Genomic DNA, 27,380 nt, shown 5'->3' with positions numbered 1-27,380 from the left:
AGAAAATCTACTCGGCATGGAAATTTATTTGATCGAAGACCCAGCACCAATCTATGTAATTACATCATCTTTTTACCAGGGTTTTACACTTCTTTAAAAGTACTAAATAAATTAATTCAGACACTTGAAAATGCTACTTACAGTGTATTTTGTTACATTTATGTAACTGTAACAACTTGTTAATATAGAAATCAAGAGATGATCTGGATGATGATTATTTCCCAAGACAGACTATTCTAATAATTAATTTAGTATATTTCATAGCATCTCATCAGATTCTGAGCACATGGAGAAAAAACCTCTTAAATTACAATTCTGTGTGATCTATCAATATCCCACATTTTTAAATAGTCACATTCTCAGACCAACATATAAAAAGTGTAAAATTTGTCCTGCACTTAATGCTAAATTGGCATATTCTAAAAGTAGCCAAAGGCTTCAATATTAAGCAAGATACTACAATACAAGAAAGATAATAAGATTTTCTAAGAATAATAATTACATGAGGAGAATTTTTTTTAACTGATAAATGTTGGTTTATCAGTTAATATGTTGAATAATGAAGTTGGTGAAGATTTCATATTTATTCTACTCTGCACAAAAGGTACAAATAGAATTATATGACTCAATACCCAAATGTAAAACACATACACTACAAATTGTTTACACTCCCCATCTCCCACTAGTGTTTCCTGTTTGAGTTGTATCATTCAAAAATACCTGTGGAATTGCTGTGTCTTGAAACATCTTTGCATATATAATCTCAACTCTCAATACTTCTGGGTTTTTTTACAGTTGTAAGGTAGTAGTTTAAGGGTATAAATCACTGTTAGGGAATAATTTCAATTTATACACAGACCACAATTTCTATAGTTTAAGCACATTCTAATCTGCAAAACTGCTATAATGAAAACTCATCAGCATGTATATATATTTCATAATGCTATGATTTTTTTATAAGTAAGTAGCTAATCCCAATATGGCCTGAATTAGCTTAGTGATGTCTGAAATGTACTTCTCTTCAGTCAGAAATTTTGCTTTTTCTCCCCCCACCTGAAGCAAGCCCAGAAATATGAAAAAACCCCCACAAACACAGCCCAAATCTGGTTCTGATGCAAACCTGAAATCAAATCTGATTTTAAAAACTGTACAGTATTTATATAACTTTTAAAAATGCAGAGCAATTATAGATCTAGACATAATAAGATTCTTTTTTTGGTTGGGATATACTTTTCAACTATGTTCTAACTTAAAAATTTTACCTGGGGCTACTGAAGTGTTTACATATCCTTGCCAGTATACATACCACTTTATCCTGAATTTGCAAAGCTGACTGTTGTAACAACAAATCTTCCTTCCATTGTTCAATATCATACTTACAAATGTGGGGGAGTAGGCTGGGGAATCTGTCCATGAGATAACTACGAATGCAGATTATACTATTTTTGCAGTCAGAATACCACTACCTTTTAAATTTCTAGGGTGAAACCATGGTATTAGTATTGTCAAAATACTTCCAGTGGAAGAGAAAAACCAGTATGAGAATTGGCAAAGGTAATTATAGTAATTTATTGAAAAAACCCCATACACCATTATGCAGCCAGTTTAACAATGCTATGAAATAACACACAGAAAGTCACTTTGGCAATGTGCTTCTTGGACATTAAATTGATCAATTTCAGGTTAAGGGCTTGATTTTTTGAAACGTCTTCTAAAGGAAACTTAATTTCAGTCTGTCAAAATGTGTGAGCTTACAGCTAAGTATATGAGGGGAAGAATTCAGTCAGGAAAACACTGACAAAGTAACAGCGATTCAGAAGTAACTCTTGGGTAATCTGTTCCCTTTACATGGCTCCTCTTTTGAGATACTTTATCTTCAAAAGGAAGAAAACCATAAAATAATCACCATGGCACATCTCAAGCTGTCTCTTCAGTGTTCTGGGATTGACAACAGGTCATCTAACACACTTTTGAAGTACTGTCACTCCGTAATGAAGAGACAGGAGTTTGTTCCATGGATACACATGACTGCAATTCATTTGTTCATCTTTATCCAGGAGTACCAGTGCAAATCTGATTGCAGACTGTAGCTGTGTGACTTTGTCCTTCTCTTTCCTTGTTTTTCTTTTCCCCTTAAAGACAGTTTCCTCATGCCCAGGAGCTCTCACACTGTTTATAATGCAGCACTCCCCGTAGGACACAGGAACTTCTAATGAACAGAGAAAGTTGAAAAGGGCTTTTATTTTCATTCTAAGGCCTTAGTCTTCATCACTTGAAGGACAATGAGCTGCATAATCAAAACTAGGAAACCTGACGGGCAGTTCTCCCCATTTCTTAAAAATTTGCTTTGTTGTTTTCTTGTCTGCAAACACAACCACAAAATTTCTAATCTTCAGACAAGGTAGGTCAAGGCCTCGGTGAACCATCATATTTCCCCAAGCCTGCAAGTATAAGAAAATTACATTTCAGATAAAATAGACAAGATCATTAGACAGAAATAAATACAACAACAAAATAAGAGTAAGAAAATAAGATGTTCCTCACTTGTCCACAATCTTTACATATAATTTCCCCATTTGTCTGGTAATCGGCATGCTTATCTTGCAGTGTCTTATTTTCTCTTGTATGATAAAGGCTTCTGAAAAACAGTCAGACAGCACCCATCAGAATACACCGGTCATTCAATGCTACAAACACACAGTGACTACAATTGCTGAAGACATATAAAACCTAAAAAGTCATAAACTCTCTAACTGTTGTGTACATTGAGGAGTTGGAGAAAATGCAAGGTCATACTTCATGCTCCTACATAACGATGAAATACGTGTATACTCCATGTCTCTTTTCACTGTATTTCAGGAGCTGCATCCTCCCTCACATGTCTAAAGTAGGAGCAGAAGGCTCTCTGTTATAATAGGAGACAGATCTAGTTAAAAGGAAATCAGGTTTGATAAGCAGGACTTTCCTCTCATGAAGCCATTTATGTTAAACTCTGTTAAACTTTTCAGTGACCTGATGGCAGCAGATTACCTTCTTTTCCAACTTATAATGCAAATTAAGAGCTCAAGAAAATAGTTTAATTCAACTTAATTTGCATTTACTTACTATAGTAAATTTGTTGTAACGGGTATCATACAAGCCAAGTCAGATGTGCTTTACTATCACATAACAGAGACCATCCTACCATTCCATCCTACCAAGATACTGCCCACCAAAGTTCTCATTTCTTTGAGACATATCATTGGTATATTTTGTAAAGACTTTTTGAAGAGGTGTGAGAAATTAGTACCTACATATTGGAAAAATTAAAATTGAGCGGCAGCCCTAAATATTAAAGTGTTTTTCTGTGAAATTGCCTTGTCAGCATAATGTTAACTGACAATTCAAATACAAGGTAATAATTCTTATAGCTCCTCTGCATAGGCTAATAGTAACCATCAAGTACTCCCTAAATAAAATGATGCAAGAATGTGCACATACCCTGCAGCTCTGGAGAGTTAGGTCCAAATCATTCTGTTAAGGGCTAATGTAGAACTACAGGGAATAAAAAGAAAACGTCTAACTGTCAGGTATTATTTCTTTGACAGTTCCACGACACCTGGAAAAAATTAACTAGATCTGTCTCCTATTATAACAGAGAGCCTTCTGCTCCTACTTTAGACATGTGAGGGAGGATGCAGCTCCTGAAATACAGTGAAAAGAGACATGGAGTATACATGTATTTCATCGTTATGTAGGAGCATGACAGAGTTCAAGTAACATTTGGATGATACTCTCAGGCACATGGTGTGACTCCAAGGGATGGTCCTGTGCAGGGCCAGGAGTTGGACTCGAGGATCCTTGTGGGTCCCTTCCAACTCAGCATATTCTGTGATTCTGTTTACCAAATTAGATAGCATCAGAAGCATCACTGGGAGAACTAAAAGGGGTGTGTCACCAGTGTGAACATCCTCTAAATACACAATTGTCAATGCCCAGTATGTGGCAGTATGTTATTTGAGTACCTGGCCATAGGCAAACTCTTATCCCAGGTCTGTTAGAATTGTAAGATCACTTACACTGTGGAATACATACCATGCTACATAGTAAGTGACCTATTACCAGGTCTATTACAGGTTCTATTACCACAGAACCTGTATCTTTTTTTCAGTTTCAAACTCTATTCACCTTGAATCAGGGTAAGAACAAACATTTCATTCATACTCCTTAACTGTAAATTCTATAGAGCCTAGGACCTGACAATATTGGAATCTTTTTTTATCTCCCAGGGTCTAGAGGGTTACAGGCTCTTTTAGAGCCTTGCTGAAAAGAAAATCTGTTTCTGCCTGAAAGAGATAAAGTAGTTCATAAACACTTACTGGAAATCTTTTTTCACACTGACATGATGCATGTACTCAATAACTTGTATGTCTTCTCCAGAACATATCGTTTTGTGGCAATTTTTGCATAAGAATGTTATTAGTGAAGGATTTTTCTTGTATGTCTTGCGCTGATCTTTCTTTGCCTTCATTTGTTTTTCCACTATACTTTGCAACTGGAAATTCTCAATCTAGAAACAGATCAGTAAGACCACTGTAACATTCTGGTGAAATGACAGCAATAGTTTTCTTTTCCAGTTATTTTACTGAGTTCACTGACAACATGACTTCCAGTCAATTTTCCCCCCTTACCAATAGAAAACCAGACCTTTCTAAAGGACTAGAAAACATAGATTATACAACAAATACTTACAGAAGAATTCAAAACCATATGTAGTAACTAATATTATTTTAAGTTTTCCTTCTCTAAGTAGATTTCAAATAGAAAGTATTTCATACAATATAAATTAGTCCTCTTTAAAGGGAAAGTGCAGAGTCGTAGTAAATACCTTATTTAAATACTCTTCCTGTGGCATCTTCTGGACACGCTGAATGGCCTTATACATCATTTTCTCACGGAAAATATTAACATCTTCACGTTCAACAGCTCCTGAGCCACTCGGAGCCACAAGAGCATAGGTGCTTTCATCAGCTCGAGCTCGACCACGAGCCTACAATTTGCAAGAAATACAACAATAAACAGCACAATGTTCCCTATGACATCACACAACATTTTTTCCTAGTTTCATGATGGAGGACATGTATTATTCCCTATGCAGTGTCCCCAAAGAGCATTTTTTTTTCTATTTAACTCAGACAGATAAAGAATTGGTGAATTGTTTCTGCATTATCGTCAATGATACCTGTGAAAACTGCTCAGAGATTTGTGATTAGCACATTTTGCAATGCATACACTGTATTTTGTCACCAAAATATAAACATGCATTTAAATATTAAATGTATAAATATTTGTGCTTACAAGTTAAATGAGAGCATAGTCAAACTGATATTCTGATATGTAATTATCTCTCTTTAGCTGCTGGTGGTTTGGTGTACATACACTGGTGGTACAAATGTCTCTGATATCAACTGGTCTGATGATCATATTGTCATACCTTTTCTACTAAAAGAGCTTACTGTTCATGTAGAACTTTGAATGGATACTACAGCATTAAAACATGGAGGCAAATTTTATATTGCCTACAGACTGAGGGTGGCAATTGGAAATGAACCTTGTTGCAAGAGCATTTTCTCTTTTAGCCCTCAAGTATTTCAAAATTATTTCCAAACACCAGGTATATGATTCACCATTTGCACATTCCAAACAGAAAAGCAGTATTAAAAATAAGTTGTGTGTGCAGAAAACTCATACCTGCACCATAGCAATTTCATTGGTGACAAGGCCATAGCTAATAACGATGTTACACTCTTTGATGTCCAAGCCTTCCTCAGCTACAGTAGTAGCGATAAGTAAATTTACATTTCCACATCGGAATTTATCAATAACTTCCCTTTGCTCATTCTGTAAATTAAAAAAGAAATAAAAAAATCAGTTTATTAACTTTCAGTAGAAGTTTCTTTTTTTCAGTAACAAGTTTCAGTAATTATAGTCCCATCATTTCCAAGTTGAGTGTCAAACATCATGTGGCTTTAACAACTGCATTTAAGCACCTTGCAAGATCACAGATGAGGAGTTCCTATTGAATATAATAAGTGTTTAGCATCTTTTTTTGTGGGAGAAGGGAGCAGAAGCCAATCTTTTTAAGGTAACTGAGCTTGGGAGTTTGTAGCCTATGTCACAGGTACTAGGAGATTTGACAATGTAGTTGTTCTATTGTTTTTAAAGTCTTTAAATTCTTATTCAGAAGTCTGGATTTCTACCACTTCAGTCATGTCCAATCAAAGTATAGGCTTCTAAGTCTAGTTCCAAAGCACTTAAAATTGCCCATAATAAATGGAGATAATAATTTTAGTGATCTGGGGAGCACCAAAAAGCACAGCAATGATACACTTACAAAATAAAGCATCCAAACAATAGACTTCTGAATCAGCTGGGTATTGTCACCAGCTTGAGTAGAGGGACAGAAACTTGCTATTTGCTATATTCAGTTTCAAAATGCAGAAGCTATTGTTTTCTCTGTGCAATGTGGGCTACAAATTAAATTCCAGGTTTCCATGGAACACAAGCAACTTTTTGAGGGAAAAATTCCTAACTTTTTTTGAAACTGAGAGCAGCTGAAGAAAATGGGCTCTGCCCAACAGTAAACCACACCATTTTTGCTTAAAAGCTGAGGTAGCAATTTCAGGGGAGTAAAGAGCAGAATAGAAGAGAGGTTTCACGATACTGATGTACTTTGTTTTGAAAATGTTTAAATTGCAAGTGGTGTATGAAATCAACACAATGGTACAAGATGAACACAGTTGAGTGTTCAATTGTGATATTTTCATTATGAATTTTGGCAAGTTATGGTTATGTCTCAGTGTGAATCATGCATATAAGCTGGTATGATTTGATTAAGCAATGGTATTAGAAAAAGACAGGCATATTCAACTTCGTAATTTTATTTTTTAATTCAATGACTAAAACATCATTTTAAATACTGTTGTCCTGATAAGTATAAACTCATTTTATGATTGCATTTTTTCTCTTTCCATTTTGTTTACTTTTCCTTTATATGTCTCACTACAGCTTGTGTCCCTTTTGACTTTATACTACTCTGGGCAATGGATGCTGATTACTCCTATTGCCATAGAATCCATAACCAAAAAAACCTTCTTTCTTGTGGAAATAAAATTATTCCAACATTATTATTCACCTATCCAGCAGCTTATGAAGGTAAGTTGCTAGCAAGTATGAAACCAGAACTCTAGGCTCCACTGGTCTACTACTAAACCAAACTGTTTTCTGAAGTCATGTACAAGATGCAATGTTGAAATGTATGGTTCTGTACCTGAGTCATGCGTTTCATTTCACTGTTATGTCCAGAGCCGATAAGATAATGGGCCTTAATTCCCACTTCTTTAAATTTTGGGTTGTCTTGAATCCACTGGAATAGAGCAAAGGCACTTAGACGAGTCTTTGTGAAAATAATTCCTCTGGGTTCCTCAGTCTTCGTGAACTCCTCCATTAGAGTATTTCGCAACTTTATTAGATTATCATTTTCATGTTCTGGCTTTCCAGCCAACTTTTTCAGCCACTTCTTTTTTGCTTTAAAAATAACGGATGTAAATTAAGAAAAAGTAACCATGTAAAATTGCAGCTCTAGAAAAAACCCTGCAAATAAAAAAGCAAAGAGCAGCTTTCTATATAATACTCTCAGCATGGCTAATTCACATTCAGTTTGAAGAACTGTGGCATACCAGTTATTTTTGAAATGAGTTAATATGCATTGAAAACACACTAATCAATCAAATAAATTACCATTATTGTACACTATATCTCATGGTGAGAATAAACCAAAGGAAAAAAACCTTTCTATACAAAAGAAGTGGTACAGTTAAGTGCACTGTATTAAAGGGCTAAATACCAGCTTATATTTGCAAAATAGTTTTAAAATAATGGAAAAAAGACTTACAAGAAGAAACAGATTAATATGCACAGCCTCAGAGCTGATAATATTTTTATAAATTTAGACATAAATTGTCCTTGGGACATTAATTAAAGAAGGAATTTTCACTAGAAACATGTAATATAGTACATACCAGGAAGAGCACATTTTATGCTCTTAGACATTTCAATATACTCAATATAAATGAATGACTCTCTTCAACTGGCTCTACTGACCATGAGCAGGGAAAATTCCTCTCATTTTTAAAAAAACCTTCTAATATTTAAAAATCTAGGTCATTGTCAGATGATTATGCAAACTCAGCAAGAATACTTTAAGGTGGGGGCCTTGTGTGTTACTACTCTCACTGATGTCATCACCCTGTGCAGATTATTGCAGTGCACCTAGTCCAATGCAATTGTGCTCAACGGCCATAAACTACAACACCACCTAGAGAGTGGCTTTCTGTCTAGTCTTATTCATATTTTAGAATGTAATCAAACATATAGAAAGCCATACAAAAAGTAGGTAGATATAACAAACTCCCACAATTTTCCCCTTAGTTAAACCTACGCTAATGTCTCCAGGGGGTTTATCCCCCAAAAATGAATTTTGCTCTTAAAAGATGAAAAATTTTAGTTTTTCTTCTATTACTCCTGGCACTTTTAGTAGTAAAATCATAACAAACTGGAATATAATTTCTCTGAAATTTGTTTACCTGTGGAAATAACAACAATCTAGAAAACTTATTTTGATTTTTAATTAACTTTTTGTTCTTAGAAACACCTCAGTACTGAAATTCTAAATAAGGGGGCATAAAGAAAGTATCAAGAGTTATTAAAAAAACACATTGACATTATATAACTTATTTTTATAAGTTTTTTCAACATTTCCTGAATTTCTCAATGATCACAGTCTAAATTTGAAAAAACAAAAAAGATTCATGAGTCAAGGACTGAATGAATCCCAGTTCCAAGGTGAATGATCTGAGAAAAAAGGCAACTAACTTTGGTCTTTGAGGTTTTATCCTTTGTTTAATTCTCTCATTAAGTGCTCTTTACCTGAAACTAACTCAAGGTCATCACTCCTATTTCTTAGTATACAAAAAAAAAATTTGGTAGAAAGTGTTGGTTAAGAACCCATCATTTCATTACTTCTGTATTCCACTTGTTCAACCTTTTGCCCCTGAAGAGTGTCTACTGGAATACACATTTTATGTATCTGTCAGAGTTTCCTCAGGGACACTTCCTTGGAGGAAAGCAGAGAACAGTTTTTACTTACTGGCAGCAAGAAGGAAGAGCCCTTAGGCGAGAGCTGAGGAACTTCTATTACACGTTGTGACGTGACCCCACTTTGGTGTTGTTTAATGTATTCAAAACTGTATGAACTGGGACATCAAGGTACTGTCATAATAAACAGCACAGCAATCTCTACGATGTAATAACTAATGGGCCCATGCAAACCATGCTAGTGCATAGTTATGGATTTAAAATATTAAATATCACAATGTATTTCAAACTTACCATGAAATAAACCTATTAGAAATTCATCTGTTTCATCCTGTTTTGATACAGCTGGTTCATCATCATCATCATCATCATCACTCCTTACTGTCTTCTTACTTTTCTCCTCCTTATAAAAGTTATTTAGGTGATTGTATGCATCCACCATTCGGATACTGTCATTTATCAGGAGAGCATCATTGTATTTCTTCAAGTGTTCTGCACAGACACGTTCCTTGCGCTTTTCTTCTTTTGCAGCTAGAAGTGAAAAAAATACAAAACCACAAAAACATGTCTGTGTATAGAATGACCCAAAGAATTCCAAAGCTGGGTATATTTGCTATGCAGTTACCTCTTCTCTCTTCTCTGATCACCCACTGTTCATATGTCTGAGTTCCAAACTCGGATTTTGGATGGAGCTGGCAATAGTTTTGTATTTCTTTCATGATCTCAGTAATTTTCTCTCTAAATGGATCCTAGAAATACATTGATTAGCAAAGTAAGTAAGCATCTTCTGGCAACAGAAGTACTTGCCCAGTACCACACTGAGTAATTTTTTAAAAAGTTAAACCTCCAATTAAAAAACAAGTAAGATTGTTAAATACATTTAGTGTTATGGAAATATATAGTTCACAATATTAAACAAATTATATTGTGAAATCACACTTTTTAAACAGAATATAATGTCACTCCAATACAAACATATCAGCTATGGTTCAGAAGGTCTTTTGACCAGACACTTAAAAATTTAACTGACATAAGTAAAAAATTAGCTCTATTTAACTTTACCGATACTTTTCCATACAGAGGAAAGCAACAATATTCAAATTAAGACCATGGATCATCAAAAGTCAATAGAAAAAGAGCATCGGGCAAAAGGTTTTGATACCATACAGTATCCTTTTAAACAGAAATAAAACTTTAATACTGATTTGTTTGAAAAAACTTACCCTTTTTTTGTCATTTGCAACCACAGTCTTCTTGGATGGTTCCTTCACCTGATTCTTTAGCTGGTCCTCATGCTCTTCAACAGTCATAATTCTACATGCATCAAGATTGGCACAGATCTGGGAGAAAACCAAATGTTATTTCTTTAAATACTGAATGAGTTATTCCACATGAAAACTGAATTAATGCAACAGGGTTTCTCATTTAGATATTTATATAACTTTATTATCTTCCTAAAAAAAATGGATAGAGGTCCTATCAGCATGAGAAAGGCCAAGTATTTGAAAAGGATTTGACATAAGCTGCACAAGTTAATTTTTAGGCATGAAAAATGATCCTTGCATACAGGAAAACATTTGTAGATCGGGGTGGAAAATATGTATTTTGAAAAGGAAAATATAGCATCCGTACTTTGGAAGAGTAGATTTTGGAGCACAAAATAAATAACAATGATGAAATAAAAAAAAAATAAAAAAATTTCAGGATTAATTGTAAAAGTAAGACCTGTTATGAGAGTAGAAAATAATTTGAAATTATGATTCTTGGAACAGGAAGGCAGAGAACATTTTTATGCTAACTGCACAACTGAACTGGGCTTTTCTGCTTTTGATCTCTTCCAAGGAGAAAATACCTACATGGCTGTCATTGAGTCTCAAGTAATAATGGGAAACCTTACAATTTTTATGAGCAGAGAAAACAAGAAAGGAAGTCTGGCAGATAACCTTTGTAATGTCTTCAGCTGTAGTTATCTATTTTAGCTTGCATATTTGGATTACATTTCCTTAGATACAAACCCCAGCATCCTATCATTAGGATTTCAGAGCTGATGAAAAGGAGTTTTCTGCTTTTTCCATTGAAAGTAAGTTTTGTCAAAATACCTCACAATTCTACCTACTTCAATACAGAATAAAAGTAGGTCTCACCTATTCAATATCACATTCTGTTCTTGTGCAAGTTACTAGTCAGGAGATTTCACTGGAGTCTTTTGTATCACTGGGCTTTTGTATTACTAATGTAAATCCAATTTATTTCAAGTAAAATATAGTTTCTTTAAGTATAGAATTTAACAAATTATCTCTGTTCCAGTGTTCATGCAACTCCAAAATACTCCCCTCTCAGTGAGTAATTCTAACTGAAAAAAACAAAACACATTTTTATGCTACCTGTATCTCACAAGTGTTTTCTGCTTTGTATAAGTATTCAACATTGTTTTTCATTTTTTTGGGTCCACACAAAAGCTCAGCTTAGTCACTCTAGACATGCAGGTATAAAATACATCATCTGTCTAGTGTTTAGGAATACACAGTAAATTATAATCTATCAATGGAAAAATAAATTTTTTGTAATTATAAAACCGTACTACATTTTGGATTTCTTGCCCCTGATCTTAACTTCAGAATGTTTTTCAAGTGAAGCAATCGTTTTACTTCCCTTTTTAACAACCCTACTTTCCTGTAATGTAAACTTTATTTGTATGTGGATTTCCATTAATTTGTAGTGGGTCAATTTTCTGAATGCCTATAAGCTGAACTTCCATGTACACATGAAAAAAAAATATTAGATTGTATATTTGGAGCCTAATGCTGACTTTAAAAGTTCGGCTTGAACAAGACAATGTCCCTTTGATGGTTTGCAAGTGTGAGAGCTATTTACTTTCAGAATATGGTCTTCAGCTTTTGCGTAGGATCTTGCGCCTCCTACACCAGGTGAGGCTGTAAGTCCCAGAATCTGAGGCTGTGGGATCAGTGGTTTGTTTTCTTTTGCCAGCTTCCTGTTCTTCATCTTTTCTTTTAAGTAACGTCGCATTATATTGTTGTAGACACCTTCCTTCTGCGTGTGATGACACTCATCAATAATGATAAGGGAAAAATCTGGAAAAAAATAAGACTCCTAAAATTAACAATTCTATTTCAAATGTAGAATTTGTGTGACTAAATCTTATAACAGGTAAAGATGGTGTTGACTAATTAACGTATTAGAGAATTGTAGTGCTGGAGGAAAGTGTGGATGGAAGCTGTACATATATCCACACATTGATTTTAGATTTGGCAAAAAGGGTAAACATTTGGTAAAATACAATTAAGAGACCCCCCTCCATTTCACTAAGGCTGGAATTCCACATAACATGTAATGCAGACCTCTGTGGAAACAGATGAAAAAAGAAAGCACAGAAGTTCGGAATAAAAAACTTACAACTAATTAGGATGATTTATATAGGCTGCAAGTTAACCAAGTCACAGCCATAGAAATGGAGATGGCTGTGTTCATGCTTTCTTGGCTTTGGTCCAGCTAAACTTCCTAGCACAGGTGTAATAGCACAGAGAAAAAAATTAGGTGCAGGGCCACTTCAGCTCTGGAAAAAATGTAGCTCCTTATGAAGGAAACTTGGCAAGGTGTGCAACCCATTCAAAACCCACTTTGTTAGACAAGCTGGTTGGGACTCAGCCCAATTCTAAACTGGTCAGCAGTTCCAGTATAAATGTTCAGATGCCTCTATACAAGATTACAAAATTATTCAAATTTAGGAAAGTTCATTAACTTAGGTGCAGTGGAAAGGAAATAAGAATAAGAAAATCTCTGGTACTCTGCCTAGGTTAATAACAAGGCATTCTGAAGGAGGAGAGGCAATTCTGATGTCCCCAAGTGGCTCTGCAAGAGCTACTTTGGATCAAGCAATACTGCAGTCAGCACTAGGCACTGACAGACACAGACTGACCCTCAGGTTTCTCTGCTTTCTCTGTAACATCCAGACTAATACTTCTTTTATCTCAAGTCCATTATTTTGAATATCATAGCTCTCCCCTCAGCTACGTCCTGCCCCATCTAAAAAGGATTTGATTGCATGCAAATAGAGGGAGAAGTTAACTTCTCACAGAGGAAGGTCACTGCAGCCCAGATCCTGGAGCTGAAGTCATCAGCTGTTCCATTATTTGTATGTCACTGGCACATAATACCACTTCTTTTCTGATCTCCCATAGATACCTGCCACTTTAGTATTCTGAGAAAACAATCTTGCCTCTTTATATTTTGTTTTCAACTTCCTTCATCTGTTGTAGGAAACTATTACATCTGCCATTACATTATAAGTAATATCACTGTACGTTAGCAAAATTTAAAGAGTTTAAAGAATACTACTTTTATAAGAGATTGGCTTTTATCTTGTGTTCCATTGTATTTCTCAAACTACAAACTACATTTGAGTTTTTATCATGGTTTTTCTCATCCTGTTTATGACTTCTATGTGATAGGACTCAATGCTCTACCAAGCTTGGAAAGTGGAACCAGTACAACTGTAAATGCATGAACTTGTGCTTGAGTGAGATAAAATAGGACGTGTAACAAATACTTAGTACAAATGAACTATAAGAGTCTAATTTTGGCTTGAAAAATTTGCATGCTCATTAATTAAGAACTGGTTTTGACTCTGGCTTGCATTTATAAAATGAGTAAATTGAAAAAAACCTACTGAATGTGACACATTTTTACTCTGCAGTTTTCCAGACTTGAGACATACTTTTATTCCTTCTGTAAAAATTTCAGAATTAAAAACTTGCCTGATAAGTGGACACCTTCTTCATCTTCTTTGTCTGCATTTATTAGTGAATTCTCAAGGATTTGTGCTGTACTGATGATGACATCATTTCTTCTGACAACTTCAGGAAATGAGATTTTCAGTTGACAATCACCACTTAAACCAATAACCTGATACCAACGCTTCAGGAATGGATGAAACTCTGATTCTAAATGCTGTTGTACCAGTGGTACCTGAACAAAAGTTTCCAAAGAATTTAAACCAGAGCATACACAGGATTAAAAATACATGCCTGTTTGCCAGGAATGTTGTTAGCCGAACAAAACAAAACCAAGCAATAAAAATCCCCAAACCTATTTCTCCCCTCCAGTTTCTCCTGTGAAACTTTTTTTGTCCCAAGAAACTTGGCTTATCTGTGCCTTAGAAAGAATGAACAAGCCATGCATGCTCTGGCTCTTTAACTGAGCTTATAACATGCTATAAAATTTATTCTTATAAGAGGATATGGATATTGCTTATTATTTCAATAAAGTTCTTAAATGTATTTCTATATTTTAATATTACAGTAGAAGATTAATTTATATGTGCAAAATTTAACTGTAAAAATTACAGCCGCTATCAGAAAATCTGAAAAAATATTCCTTAACTACTGTGAGACTCATTAGATGGCCTTAATTATCAAACTGAAACACAAAATGTGAAGTATATTTTTATTTTTTAAAATTCATTCTAATTTGAAATTTTACTTTTTAAAATAATGTGGTTATTAGGGCACATCTAAATTTGCACTTGCAGTGGGGTACACTGAAATAATTTGAGCTTGCACCAGGATGATGATGCAAAGGAGATGACAGTCTAGAGCTCTGTGCCTTTAACATACCTACATCTAGAGAAGCTCTAAATTGTGTTTATATTAATTTTACAATGTCTATATTAACAATGCATGATGTTTAAAAATTATTAGTCTTAAAAAAGTGGACTAACATACCTTATTAACAAGTACTATGACTTTTCCAGGCTCTGATGCTCTTTTCTTCTTATCCAAGTGATCTTTGGTAATGTAAACAGCCACTCTGGTTTTACCAGTGCCTGTAGGGAGACATATTATAATATTCTCCCCATTCAGTGCTGGCTTTGCAACTTCCATCTGGTAATCTCTCAGGGTCAGATCTGGCTCAGGTGAAGCTCTCCTCTCCTCTTCATCTTCATCTAAGGGTAGAATGAAATATAGGTATCAAACAGGAGGCATAAAACATATATCAGAATATTGAAAAAAATTTCAAAGAGAAAAATACCGATTTACTATCAGAAGTGTCTTCTGAATAAATAGAAACAGGGCATATTAGGAGAGACAATGTTACTCTGTGGACCTGTGCAACTCAGGATCAGAACTGCTTATATCCAGTCACCAATCAGAATAGGTGGAATAAGCCACAGTATGTCTTCACCTGTCTATGTTGACATGACTGCTATTATGTATGAATTCAAAGATACGGTTCGGTAGCACTGGGACCAACAAAAGTTGTGTTGAGAGCTGCAGTATTTATTATAATGTAGTCAAATTTATGTGACGTTCTCCTTCATCAATACTGAAATTTATTTGGTCACAAGGGAGCTACTTTTTTAAATACTTCCAAGAGTGGAGCCACAGAGAGAAAAAGAGATAGGGACCACTTAAAAATGATGAAGGGAGTTATAAAATATAAAGATCAAATAGATAAGAAAATTCAACTGCCCATACAAGATAGAGCTAGCTGCAGAACGTATCACACCTATTCATGGTAGATTACGTTGCTTCTTAGCCTGACTCATACATAATGCAATTGAGCTGTTCATTAAAAAGCCATATACATTTGTCACCTAAGGCCAAAGCCTTCCATCTCTCATTTAAAATGCAATGGCAGAGTTTAGATCTATGGCTCACAGATGAAACAAACAGTGTTCAAAACTTAAAAGTAGAAAAATGTTGAATTATTTCAAGCAGTAAGAAAAGCATATAAAGTCTCTTGAGTTTACATATATTTAGGGAGTCAGAAATTATATATACCTTAATATCAGAAGGATTTATTTCAATGGAGTTTTTGTGGGTTTTTTTCCTCTACAAATATGTTTAGATCACCCTCCATGTATTAACTGCCCTCAGTGAAGAAAAGATACAAATTCATTCTACTAGACCAAAAATGAGAGAAAAAAACCATATAGTTTTGTTCCCTGATATCATTTAGTGAAGAATCATGAGGATTTTATTATCACTGAGACATTACACACAAAGTAAGTATATTTTTCTAGTATTCCTGATTCCATTAAATAAAATTAAACTAACAAAAAGTAATGAAGCTTGATAAAATACTGCTGATGGAAACATCTGAATGCCATTCTTAAGTGTTTTTTGCTTGTTTTGCCTTTTAGTGTGAGTGCAGGGCGATCTGGAACGCAGGGAAATTTGCACGAAAGAGTACTTGCTGTCAATTATCTGACTTCTACTACACTCTTTTGAGGAAGAACGTTGTTTGCTTTCTGGTTGGCTAAATTCAATAGTTCAATCATATTGAAACTAGCACTTTATCACCCATCTGTTTGGTTAAATTTCAGTTCCTTAACATCCTCAATTAACGGTGCAGGCCTAAAAAATATTTAACTTAGCTCTTTCCTAACTTCCTCAGCCCCTGTTTAGAAAAAGGCTCATGCAGGAATCTTTTCACAGATTAAAAAATGTAATAATTAAAGGATTTTCATAATGCACAATTTAACTTTAGGGAAGTTGTCTGCCCTTGAACAAGGCTCATATGAATTGCTAATTCCATTTTTTCTTAAATGTGAAATGATCCTTGCACAGAAAACTGCAACTGAATCCACATGATTCTTTGCATTAAAATCCAAATCATATCAATATATTAAGACACCATCCAAACATCTTTGTTAATACAGCAGCCTCACTGCAAAATTTCAAATTATAAAATCCATAAATATCACAAAGTTCATCTGCATCTCTTCAGCAGATGCTTAGTTGTTCTCACTGAGTTTACTAGGCATGATTAAAAAGCGTAAATGTTTGTAAAAACTTTTTAACTAGTTGTTTTTAAAGCCCACATGTAAACAGAACATATAGAAAGTAAACATTGGAAAAAAAATCTGTTCTGCATTCTTCACCAAAGTGTAGTGATTTTTTTTTTTTATGCTGGTTACTAGACATAGTAAATGTCCAATTTACTTAATGGGAGATATTTCAGGAATCTTAAAGTATCAGGCCACACATATATATGTGCTGCCACACACCAGTAGCCTGGATTGACCTGACCAACTGATACAGTGTGACCACCCCCAGAACAGAGAAGTTTCTGTGCCCAGACATTTCATATGACACAATGAGGAAAAAAATACAATGTGACTTATGAGTCTCCTCAGTTCATGCAGAAGTTACAGTGTATTCTCAGGAGTTAGCAATACATAGACTAAAATCTTAGCTAGAGTGTAGCAATTTAGACCTGAGCTACCCTAAATTTTCTGCATACTTATAGATTATGTGGATTTTACTATTTAAAAAGCTTGAAACTAAAAGTATTTATAGTAAGCACTTTGCAGGCATATGATATATAACATTTACATGATGTTTATAGGTTTATTAGGCAGAGCTGGCCTGAAAGGTACCCAAATTGTTTCTAGCCCTTTTACAAGACACAGTCCCAATACAAATTTTAGAAAGGATAGATTCCAAAGAGTAGCTTTTGAATTCTGTGTAGGCAGACAGGCTGATCACCATGGTGGGCAGCTGCAAATTTGTTCTGCCTGAGGTCTAAGATTTGGAAAAAAAAAAAAAAAAGAAGAAAAAAATACTGGCATGTCATTTACAACAGCAGTGTTTAATTAGGCTCAAACTATACATAACAAGATAATACCTGTCTGCTAAGTATTATGTAAACATGCCCCAATATCTAGTTTAAAACTGTATTTAAAACTTGCACATTGTTTAAATGTGGGATTTGCAAAGGTCTTCAGATAGTAATTCCCATTGATTAGGTTGCTTTTACAATTAGGGCTACTAAAATACTTAGATAGAACGTAGACCTTCATTACTGTTCTGCAGGTACCCTGGAAACACTTCTGCTCACAATTAGATACTTCTAAAACATGTTCTGTTCCCTCTCACTTACCCCGTGCAGGGGCCAAGCACAATCTACCTCCTTTCTGAGAGCAAAAGACACATGTCTATGTGGCAGCATTATGAATATCTGTACAGGTGACTGCACTGGATGACTTCTGTAAGTCTCTTCAGCCTATGTGATTTTATCATTCTGTCTCACTGACTGTTTCATATGATGACAATGTCTAGAGACCTACTCAGACAAGCTCAGTAAATCAACTCTTTTGGGGGCTAGGACTTAGGTCCAGACACTTAAAAATGGCATCTGTTTTCCAAAAAAATAAGAGTAAGTCTGGCATCTAAATACAGTGAACTAGTGTTCACAGTGAAAGTCTTCCACTAATTTTTGTTCCAGACCATTCACAGAGTGCTTCCCCTCCAGAGCTTATTTTGTAAATTCTAAATAACAGAAGGGAAACATACCTGAATTGCTGGTTGTGCAGCTCTGGCCCAGGTTTTCACTGAAGTTACAGACACTTCCATCTCCTATGGAGACATCTGACTCTAAATGAAAACCACAAACAAATGTAGTATAGTATATTTGCTGTACAAATATTAATAGCAAAAGCATATTGTTTGCTCGCTTCCTAAGCTGTTAAAATAGGCTAGAAGGTTATCAGGCAGGGATGGCTGAGACACAATTTTCTTTGTCTTTGTAAAGATAAAAATATGAATAATATAATTCATTTTCTTATGGAAGAAAATATGGAGTGGAAGATTAAAATCCAAAACATGGCAGAGGTAAGGTAATGTGGGTCATGATTCATCATTTGAAAGCAAGGGTCCAGACATGACCACCTGCATGATCCCCTCTATCCTCTCTATCCTATTTTATCTTTTCAGAAGAGTGAAAATCCAAAAAAAAGTTGTTTGCAAACTGAACATCCTCTTTTACTCCCTGTAAGCCACGAGAGCTATACCTGTAGTAGAATAATAACAAAACCAGAGCTCTGAGTTTTCTTTTTTTTTTTTTTTTAAGTTTCTTCATGTAACAGGGAAAGAGCAAACCATAATTCCCAGGTAAATACAAGCAGTGATGAATTATTAAATCTTCCAAACTGTTTGCAAGCAAAAGCAGAGCCGGGATGGGGCCGCCCTGCCTGGGAAGTCCGCGGGGATATTCCCATGCTGAGCTCTCCCTCTGCTGGGCAATCACTGTGTTACACTGACTTGTTTTTTCGGTCACCAGCGTAATTTAAACAGCCAGGTTTCCCCCAGATCAGTCCTCTCAATACCTAAAGAGACATGCAGTTCTTCTAGAAAAATCTTCTGCAAACTGCTTCATCCTGAACTTACGTTAAGGTAATCTTAGGTCAGCTTACCTACAGCACTCTGCAACTGAGCCTACAGTGTGCATACGAAATCAGTCATTGACTGATGTTTTGCTTAATCAGCTAGTGAACTCGTGTTATATCAAGTTCTTTCGAGTGAATACCCTATTATGGTCCATTTCCATATTTTTCCCAATTTATTGTCCCCAACAAATAATTCCTAAAGCAAGACAGATTCTGTGAATGAGAGTTTAGAACTGAACAGAAGTTACAGTGTCTTAAAAGGAGCTCCTGAAATATAACTACAAAATCTTGGTAAGTGAGGTGGAAATTAAACCTAGTCTGCATTCAGTAAATTTATGAAGCTATCTTAGCTACCACTAGGAGTCACGTATCAATAGTTTTTCTAATATAACCATGAAAAGTGATGCAAACACTTGTCCTGCTGTCCTACAGTTGTCATCATTCATTCCATACAGACCTCAGAATCCGATCCCACTATTAATCACCATTATCTATAGGAAGTGGTACGACAGACAAGGGCATTGAAAACTTTAAGCACCTAAATTAAGCTACTCTCCTAGAAATCTGTGCAATCAACAGAAAGGCACAAAAAAGAAGTGCTCACCAGTTGTAAGCCATGTTCAAAGACCTGTGACAAAACTATTAAGTAGCATTAGTGAAAATGAAGACGATACTGCTATCTCCCATTTTTACTTTCTAGGAATCTATATAGGATAGGAATGAGGACAAAATTAAGATTCTATGTATCTATTCCATATGGTCTCCCATCTAAAATCATCTAAGATGTAAAAATATGCATTCATAAGGTGTTTTCTACATAATTATCTGAATAACAATGTGCAGCATGCATATCTCAACAGAAAACAACACTGGTGAAGTGAGATGCAAAATAATCTTCTTCCAAATGAAAGGTGAATAAAGTTCTCCATTTTCAACTGTCTTGCCTTTCTTGAATTATTTTAAAATAAAATAAACTAAGAAAACAAACAAACCAACCAGTAGGCATTTCCAAAACAATGAAGATAAAAGAGTCAATACTGTAACAGCTATTTTCACCACTTTTGCTAATCTTCCTTTAGAGTGCTTCTTGCACATTGTAATGTAGAATATTCCACAGAAAGATTTTCAGTCACTTTGCACTGACTAATTAGTAAGTATAAACACAATGGAATGCAATGAAAAACAAGTCTTGAAAAACAGAGCTGCTATTATTTAAATTGTTCTTTGTATATGTAACTGTAGCCTTAATCCAAGTGTTTCACTTCTGACCTTGCAAACTTATTTCCTTTTGTGTTGTTTTGTGTGTGTGTCGTTTCTTACCTGTACTTTTGTATGCACAATTTTTCTTTAGTTATCTCTTAGGCTAAATGATCTACTTCTGATTTGTTTTTATGACCCTGCTGCACTCATACCTTCTGACTCCCTCTGTTTCAGCTACTAAAATAAACAGGTCAGAGGAGGCTTCAGATACAATGCAAATTGGAGTAATTTCAAGTGATTTGAGAAAGCTTCTTTCTGCTTGAAATATGTCCTTTTCAAGACATGAAAGAACGGTGGGAACGTACTGCAAAACTGATACCACTTGACAGCATCAAATTGCAAATCAGGTGGGTTTCCAGCATACTTGGAAGTAGAATCTGGGCTCCAGTTTTCAGCTGCCTAGTTTAAAAGTACAGTCTTACCAGGTCACAAGAAAGGATGGAAATGGAAAAAGAGTTGAGTGCAGTTAAGTGAGTGTACAAGCACATAGAGATCAAAGCTTACTGCACTTCAGGATGGCTGATGTGAGCCTGTTCCTCTGCAGCCATGTCCATGCAGCACTGTCTCCTGGCAGTGCCTGTTACGCTGCATCTGCTCTGCTGCTTTAGTTCAAGTCAGAAGTGCATGTTTACAGTGAATCTGTCAATTGTCCCCACTTACACCACTTTGGTTCATATCACAGAGCTGGTTTAGATCAGAAGAAATTCATTGTCAGCTGAAATAAAATGTTTCATGTGTTCTAGCCACTTCACTTGCAGGTACACAGTCCACACCAGACTGAAGTCAATCAGAACCAAACTGACAGAATCCCTGTACTAAGTACACTCTTAGGACCATTTCACTGAACAGATCTGCTCAGCTGCACAAACTGCTAATACCCATTATATATTAATTTCAGTACAGTTCATTGCTGAGGAGACTGTAGTTTTCTGTCCAGAATTAGCTTGTGGCAGGCTAGTTAATAACTAATAGATCTAATTATCTGTAATGTTCAACCTGGCAAGAGTCAAGCAGAAGATCAGGCTAATAGCAATGAAAACCTACCCTTCCTGAGGCCCAGTAAGAGCCTTAGCCTTGCCCAGGAAGGATTCCAAGTAACAATGAGGATAATTCAGTCTAATCCATTTTGTAATTATCCTTAAATATTTGGCACCTCTTCTTTATACTGCCAAATTATCTTCTAATCCAGGAAAACCAAGCTGGTATTTTTGCTGTAGTCAATAACTCAGTATTTGCTATGAAGCATTGTGATATGCTGTTAATATTATGATAAGTGAGAAATAGGCTACTACTGTTGTACACTGAAAGGCTGTAGTTTTTCAGAGCCAATTTTTTAAAAATTTATTCATGTTTGATAAAAAAAGAGCAGCCTTAACTGTCTTACTCCTTTGGCTGAGTAAGCTCACTAGAATAATTTCAGATAGGATTTGTCTCTGTTGTAACCATTGTTCAAGTTCCATCTGAACTTGTAACACAAATGAATGGCTCCTTAATCATGCAGCATATGTTTGAACCATTGGTTCCCAGCTATGTTTGGGAATTGTTGCTGCTAATTGCTGTTGCTCTTAATCAACTCCCAAGACATGTTTTTAAAAGTAGGTCTGTGTGAACAACAGGTCACAACAATTTCTAAAAATTTGTACTAAGTTCTCTCAGTTACCTGCAGTTACTAAAGTTTAACTGGTACCAGCACAAAATAGCATTTAGTGAACAAACCTGAATCTACAGAATTCTCTCCCATGGATGTTTCCAATACACTGTTCTCACTGATGAAACTATCATTCACATTTTCTTGCTGTTTCAGGTCCTCCACTGTGGCATATCCTGGTTGGCTTGTAATTTCTGTTTCTTCATTTGTACTGTTCTTCATCTCATTTTGTCTATTCTCTGTTCCTAGAAAACAAATAGAAATTCTAAAGCACTATAAAACATTTCATTGCTTTTAGTGTGGAGTACAGAAAACATAGAACTAACCTGTATTCATCATGTACATAACAGCATAACATACAGTCTTGGTCTTGACTCAAACACAACAGTTTGGAATTCTGACATTTTTATAAATATTAACATATTACTCTGTAGTTAGAAATTAAATTTAAAGAAACAAATAGATTTATTCTTATAGAGGTCTCAATTTCTATGTGTAGGCGTCTGCTAATAACAATGTGTTTTATTGTAACAAGTCATTGACGATCAACCTGTAGTGCTAAAATGTAGCACCAGTCTTCTCCTTCCACAGTCTTCTCCTTCCAATGAACATGTTCTCAGTTTTTCCTGTCCATGACCTTATGTCAGTGGATGCTCCAGCACCACACACCTGACGTATCTACACATATACAGGATTGTGTACATGAAAAATTACTTATCCTCTGGTAAGAGCTACACAATTTATGGCTTTACATGTTAGTCTGTACAGTTTCTTTTAGGGCCTGCATTGCCCAAGATTACGGATAAACTGTGGAATAAATGCATTCATTCAGTATTCCATCAAAAAAACCTGAATTAAACTTAAGTTTTATGCTATATCCTCTTCACTGTACTGAAAATTTAGAAATGCAAAATTTGAAAAGAATTGAAAATAAAAATATGAAAAAATATTAATAATTTGCATGTTTGTGAAATATTTGCTACTCTGAATGAAACTGAGGACCAGAATTAAAACTAGGACCACAATAGCCGCTTAGTTGCTGAGCCATTCCCAGGATCTGTGTTTCACTCAGAATGATCTTCTGAGGCTCCAACTTGGTTGGTCTTGTCCTGCAGACTGCAACGCTCAACAATCTTCGAACTGCATACTCAAATACAGCAGCTGTGTATCTGTGTCTGGCAGAACACAGGCTGATTCTTGTCCAAACCCTTCATGCCCCTCTTATACAGCCTTATTGCATTGATCCATATGCAGCAACTAAAAGCACAGACACATAGTTCTGGTGAGCTCCTCAGGTGAGCAGACTGAAGCTGAAAAATGGGAAATCTATTAAAAAATGTTAGTCTCAAAAATCTTATGAAATATATGTGGAGCACAGTAAAAATGAGAGATGGAGTGTTTGGGGGCTGCTTCTTTTTTATATTTTAGAATCCAAGGGAGCACTAGGATAATTTTACAATATTATAATCATCATACAGGAATAAAAAGTAGTGGCCGCTTTAATAGTTTATTCTATTATTGATATACTTACATATCGTATATACTTATAAGTATAAATACTTATATATTTAAGCACTGTATTGAAGGTAAGGTCAGGTTTTTTTGTTCAAATTACACTTCAGGATATTTTTTATGAGTGATTATAAAAACATCACACTGAAAACCAATAGGATTCAGTTTAATTACAACTGAATACATACTACGGCAATTCTCATACTGCTTAGTAAGAATTTTTAGTGTTTAAAAATCTATTGATTAAGCTGTTAAATAACTTGTTTTTTAAATCCCTGGACAAACAGAAACATTAGTCCCAGGGTCACAGTGAAATCAATACGATGGGAATCTTTTATTATTTCTTAAATAACAGCACAAAAAAAAAAGAAATTAAAAAAGTCAGTAGTAGTGAAATAAGATTATTACCTCCTGTATTTCCACTTAAATCATCTGCCAGGTCTCCATGTTGGGTTTCACGGAGAGCAATTAAAAAAGGAGAGAACCAGTCTTTCTTCTGCATTATTCTGCTCAGAAGCTCCCTTGCACCCTCTCTGTTCCCACGATTGTCAGTAACAGTCTGGATCTGGTGGAAAAAAACCACAAACAATCATCGTATAAACTTTGGAAATGGTTCGAGGAAGTTAGTAAGAATAGTCTAGGCACATTTCCCTGTCATCATTAAAACATACTTAAAAATAAATATATGAAGAAGACCTGCCCCTAGTCAGGTTTTGTCCAACCTCATGTTTATCTCATATGGTTTCAGGTGGGATATATAAGACTTATGAGATCTGAAATTTAATTGGAGAGACTGGTAGTACTATACAATGGTTACAATAATAACTATATAATAATTATTAGTATTGTGGAATAATAATTGGTGTTCAGACTGGTTTAGGGAATAAGCAACTTTGATTAAGGAGAAGTCATGTCACACATCTTACCAAAACTCAGCCTTAATCTGTAACATGATCTTATACATAAGATAAAACATGTCCCTTCTTAAACTCTGGCTTTATCATCTCAATTCTCACTTAAAAATACAATAACTAAGCCTCTAGAAAGTCACTATTGCCCTCAAAGAAGCTATGGAAAAGTGTCCCAAGGCTGTCACAAGCAGAACTTGACAGGCAATCACATGAGAAATGAAATGACAATCCCAAAAGCAAAGCAGCCTGAGGTTCAGTCCTCAAAAGTAATTTTCTTGAGGCTCATGAATCCCCCATCCTGATATACAAGGAAATGGGCAGACATTGCCGTGGGAACACCTGACTGAGACTGAACACTAAAAGGAAGTGCATGAGAAGTGGGAGTAGGAAGAGGCTTTAGGAAAGACTAGGCTCCACTGGAGCTGAAACTGACAGGATTGTGAAGGGTAATGAAGGGCTTAATGGAAATACCAGAGGCAAAAAGGTGGTCTGGGGGATCACAGGGACCCATTACCAGGGAATGGAGCTGGTAACCTCCTAAAAGGCCTCTGCATCCACCTGTGTGTTACCATGCTTGACTTCTGATTCATTAGGGTGTAGCTGATTCTTGCTGCTACCTGACAGTCACAAGACAAAGTTATGTATGTTACTGTTATTTAACTGAGACAGAGTACAAAACTACCTCAAAAGTGGATGCGAAGGCTCAGACTGCAAATGTGATGTAGCACCACCCTTTGTTTACCAGTTTTCCCCTTATTGCTCTGGCAATTATTAATTCAATGTATTCTAACACCATTTCAGGATATACATTTTTTTGGGTTTCAAGTAAGTTTCACACTCCAGGTAAGTCATTTTTAGCCAAATGGGATAAACACTGGCAAATGTTTTTATCAAAGGTTAATGCTTCCTTGTTCTTGTCAAACTGGTATTTCTGTTCACCTCATTGTCTACTATGACAGCCTTTAGTGAACCTATGGTAAAAAAAGGGGAGACAAATTCTTGCTTTATTTTAAATCAAGTATTCTTTAGGACTTCACAGGCCATTGCTACTTCCTGGTATGATTCAAGAGCCAGAAGATACTTAATGACACTTAATCTCCTGAGCCAAAGGTCTGGGGCAAAATAACAAGTAACAGTAAAGCCTGGCATATTTCTTCCAGTGACTTAGTTCATGGCATTTTTCTTTCACAGGTTCTTAGCTGGTATCCCACCTGCTGTCCCATTGTCAACGGTCTTCATTGGCTTACCTGGAGCCATTTCTCTTTTCCCCCAAGTTTGGGTACTCCCTGTTCATTTTTGCACTTACTAGGCCATTTCTAGTTGTGGTTTCCTATGTGCCGCGCACACACTGGGGCTGGGCAGTTTCTGTGGCACTGCCTGGCACCCAACCTGGCAGGTGGGCCACTTACCCGCTCCAGGTCCTCCTCCTTGAAGATGCCCATTTCCAGGCACTTCTCGGCCACCTGCACGGCCCGCATCCTGTCCACCAGCGTGCTGTAGAGCAGCTGCACCAGGTGCACGCAGAGGTCGTGGTCAGCCTCTTCGGCCGGCGAGGGCAGCTGGCTGAGGCTGGGGTTGGCGTAGCAGGCGGCCAGGCTACAGCCGCCGTGCTCTAGTGCCTGCAGAAATTCGTGGAACCAGCCGCAGCCGCGGGGTCCCCGCTCCACGGCCCGCAGCAGCTCCTCGGCCCCCGCCACCTCGCCCCCCTGCAGGAGGGCCGCCCGCACCTTCTCCCTCTCCTCCGCGCTCAGCGAAGGGAGCTGGTCCAGCACGGGCTGCACCTGGATGAACTGCTTCAGCCGCAGCCTGAAGCAGGAGATCATGTAGAGGAACCTCTCGTCCCGGTCTCCCTCTTCCATGGTCGCCCTGGCGGCGCCCAGCGCCCCGGGGCTCCTGCGCGGCCGCGGGAGGACGGCGGGGGGCGCGGGGTCTCCCCAGGTCGGCCGGGGGAGCGCTGCCGCTGCCGGGGCTCCGCAGGCGGGCTCGGACTCGGCCTTAGGAGCAGCAGGTCCCCTGTCCCCCTCCCCGTCTCCTCCGGCGGGCGCCGGGCCGGCCCCACTTTACTGCAGAGCCAGCGTCGCTTTCGCTTTCGTTTACGAGAGCGGAGTGTGGGGCCGGGACACCGTGCACCGGGGCGGGGACACTGCGCCTGCAGGGAAGGGCACCGCTCAGTGCCACTCCTCAGCGTTTAAACTGAAACCTTTAACAGTAACTGTGAGTTTAAAAACCCAATCATAAACAAAAATGTCTGTCACTTTCCAGCTCACGAATTTCTCGCGCCGGTCGCAGCGTGTCGGGGTTTTGGGCACTGACGGCTTCCCAGGCACGCACCGACAGCAGTGAGGCGCTCGGGCCGTGACTGAGGCTGTTGGAACGTCTCTCCCTGAGATGTGGTTTCACCCATAAGGTAGACGTCACTGAGCTGCAGAAGCAATCTTAGTTTCCATGTCGGGGTTTTCAGGAACCTCAGTGTGATTCTGAGATAAGGCAATGTTTTGGTCCTGGACAGCTCAAGAGAGATACCGAAAAATTGGAGAGTCCAGAGGACCAACAGGATTGGAGAGCCTGGTACATGTTGGAAGGAACTGGATATATAAGGTCTGGAGAAAATGAGGCTCAAGGGAGGTCCAACCACAGATGTCCAGGTGTTAAAAAAATTAACTACTTATTGGTAGAATTGGCTTTTGAAGTTTCAGGGTGTGATATGTTTCAATGATCTCAGACC

At 36.8% G+C, this 27,380-nt stretch overlaps 1 protein-coding gene across 2 annotated transcripts; it reads right to left on the bottom strand.

Annotated features, from left to right (window-relative positions):
* On the bottom strand, positions 1-26,757 carry IFIH1 (interferon induced with helicase C domain 1). 2 transcript variants are annotated; one of them, XM_027637375.1, is made up of 16 exons: positions 26,065-26,757; positions 24,153-24,309; positions 22,301-22,477; positions 18,453-18,533; positions 14,877-15,097; positions 13,911-14,121; positions 12,010-12,227; positions 10,359-10,475; positions 9,761-9,884; positions 9,430-9,666; positions 7,310-7,566; positions 5,731-5,880; positions 4,868-5,029; positions 4,359-4,549; positions 2,545-2,638; positions 1-2,441 (listed from the first exon to the last, which is right to left on the bottom strand). In XM_027637375.1, the coding sequence occupies exons 1-16, from the start codon at positions 26,512-26,514 to the stop codon at positions 2,259-2,261; spliced, it is 3,030 nt and encodes a 1,009-aa protein (XP_027493176.1). In that variant the 5' UTR covers positions 26,515-26,757; the 3' UTR covers positions 1-2,258. The 2 variants fall into 2 exon arrangements, with proteins under 2 accessions (XP_027493176.1, XP_027493177.1); XM_027637376.1 differs by lacking the exon at positions 2,545-2,638 and having other exon boundaries at positions 2,315-2,441; positions 26,065-26,572.
* Between the last annotated feature and the right edge of the window lie 623 nt (positions 26,758-27,380).

The sequence above is a fragment of the Corapipo altera genome, unplaced genomic scaffold (assembly GCF_003945725.1).
Source record: "Corapipo altera isolate COAL_440 unplaced genomic scaffold, ASM394572v1 45, whole genome shotgun sequence".
Lineage (NCBI taxonomy): Eukaryota > Metazoa > Chordata > Aves > Passeriformes > Pipridae > Corapipo > Corapipo altera.
Note: the sequence above shows the minus strand (reverse complement) of the source record. Positions and strands in the feature narration are given on the sequence as shown.

Bases quoted from the DNA above. Each gene is read 5' to 3' on its own strand.
- IFIH1 (XM_027637375.1), bottom strand. From the start codon at position 26,514: ATGGAAGAGGGAGACCGGGACGAGAGGTTCCTCTACATGATCTCCTGC. The intron at 9,885-10,358 runs GTAAGTTTTTTC...ATGTATTTCTAG, and splicing joins TTGCAAATGACAAAAAAAGG to GATCCATTTAGAGAGAAAAT. The intron at 2,442-2,544 runs GTGAGGAACATC...TTATACTTGCAG, and splicing joins TATGTAAAGATTGTGGACAA to GCTTGGGGAAATATGATGGT.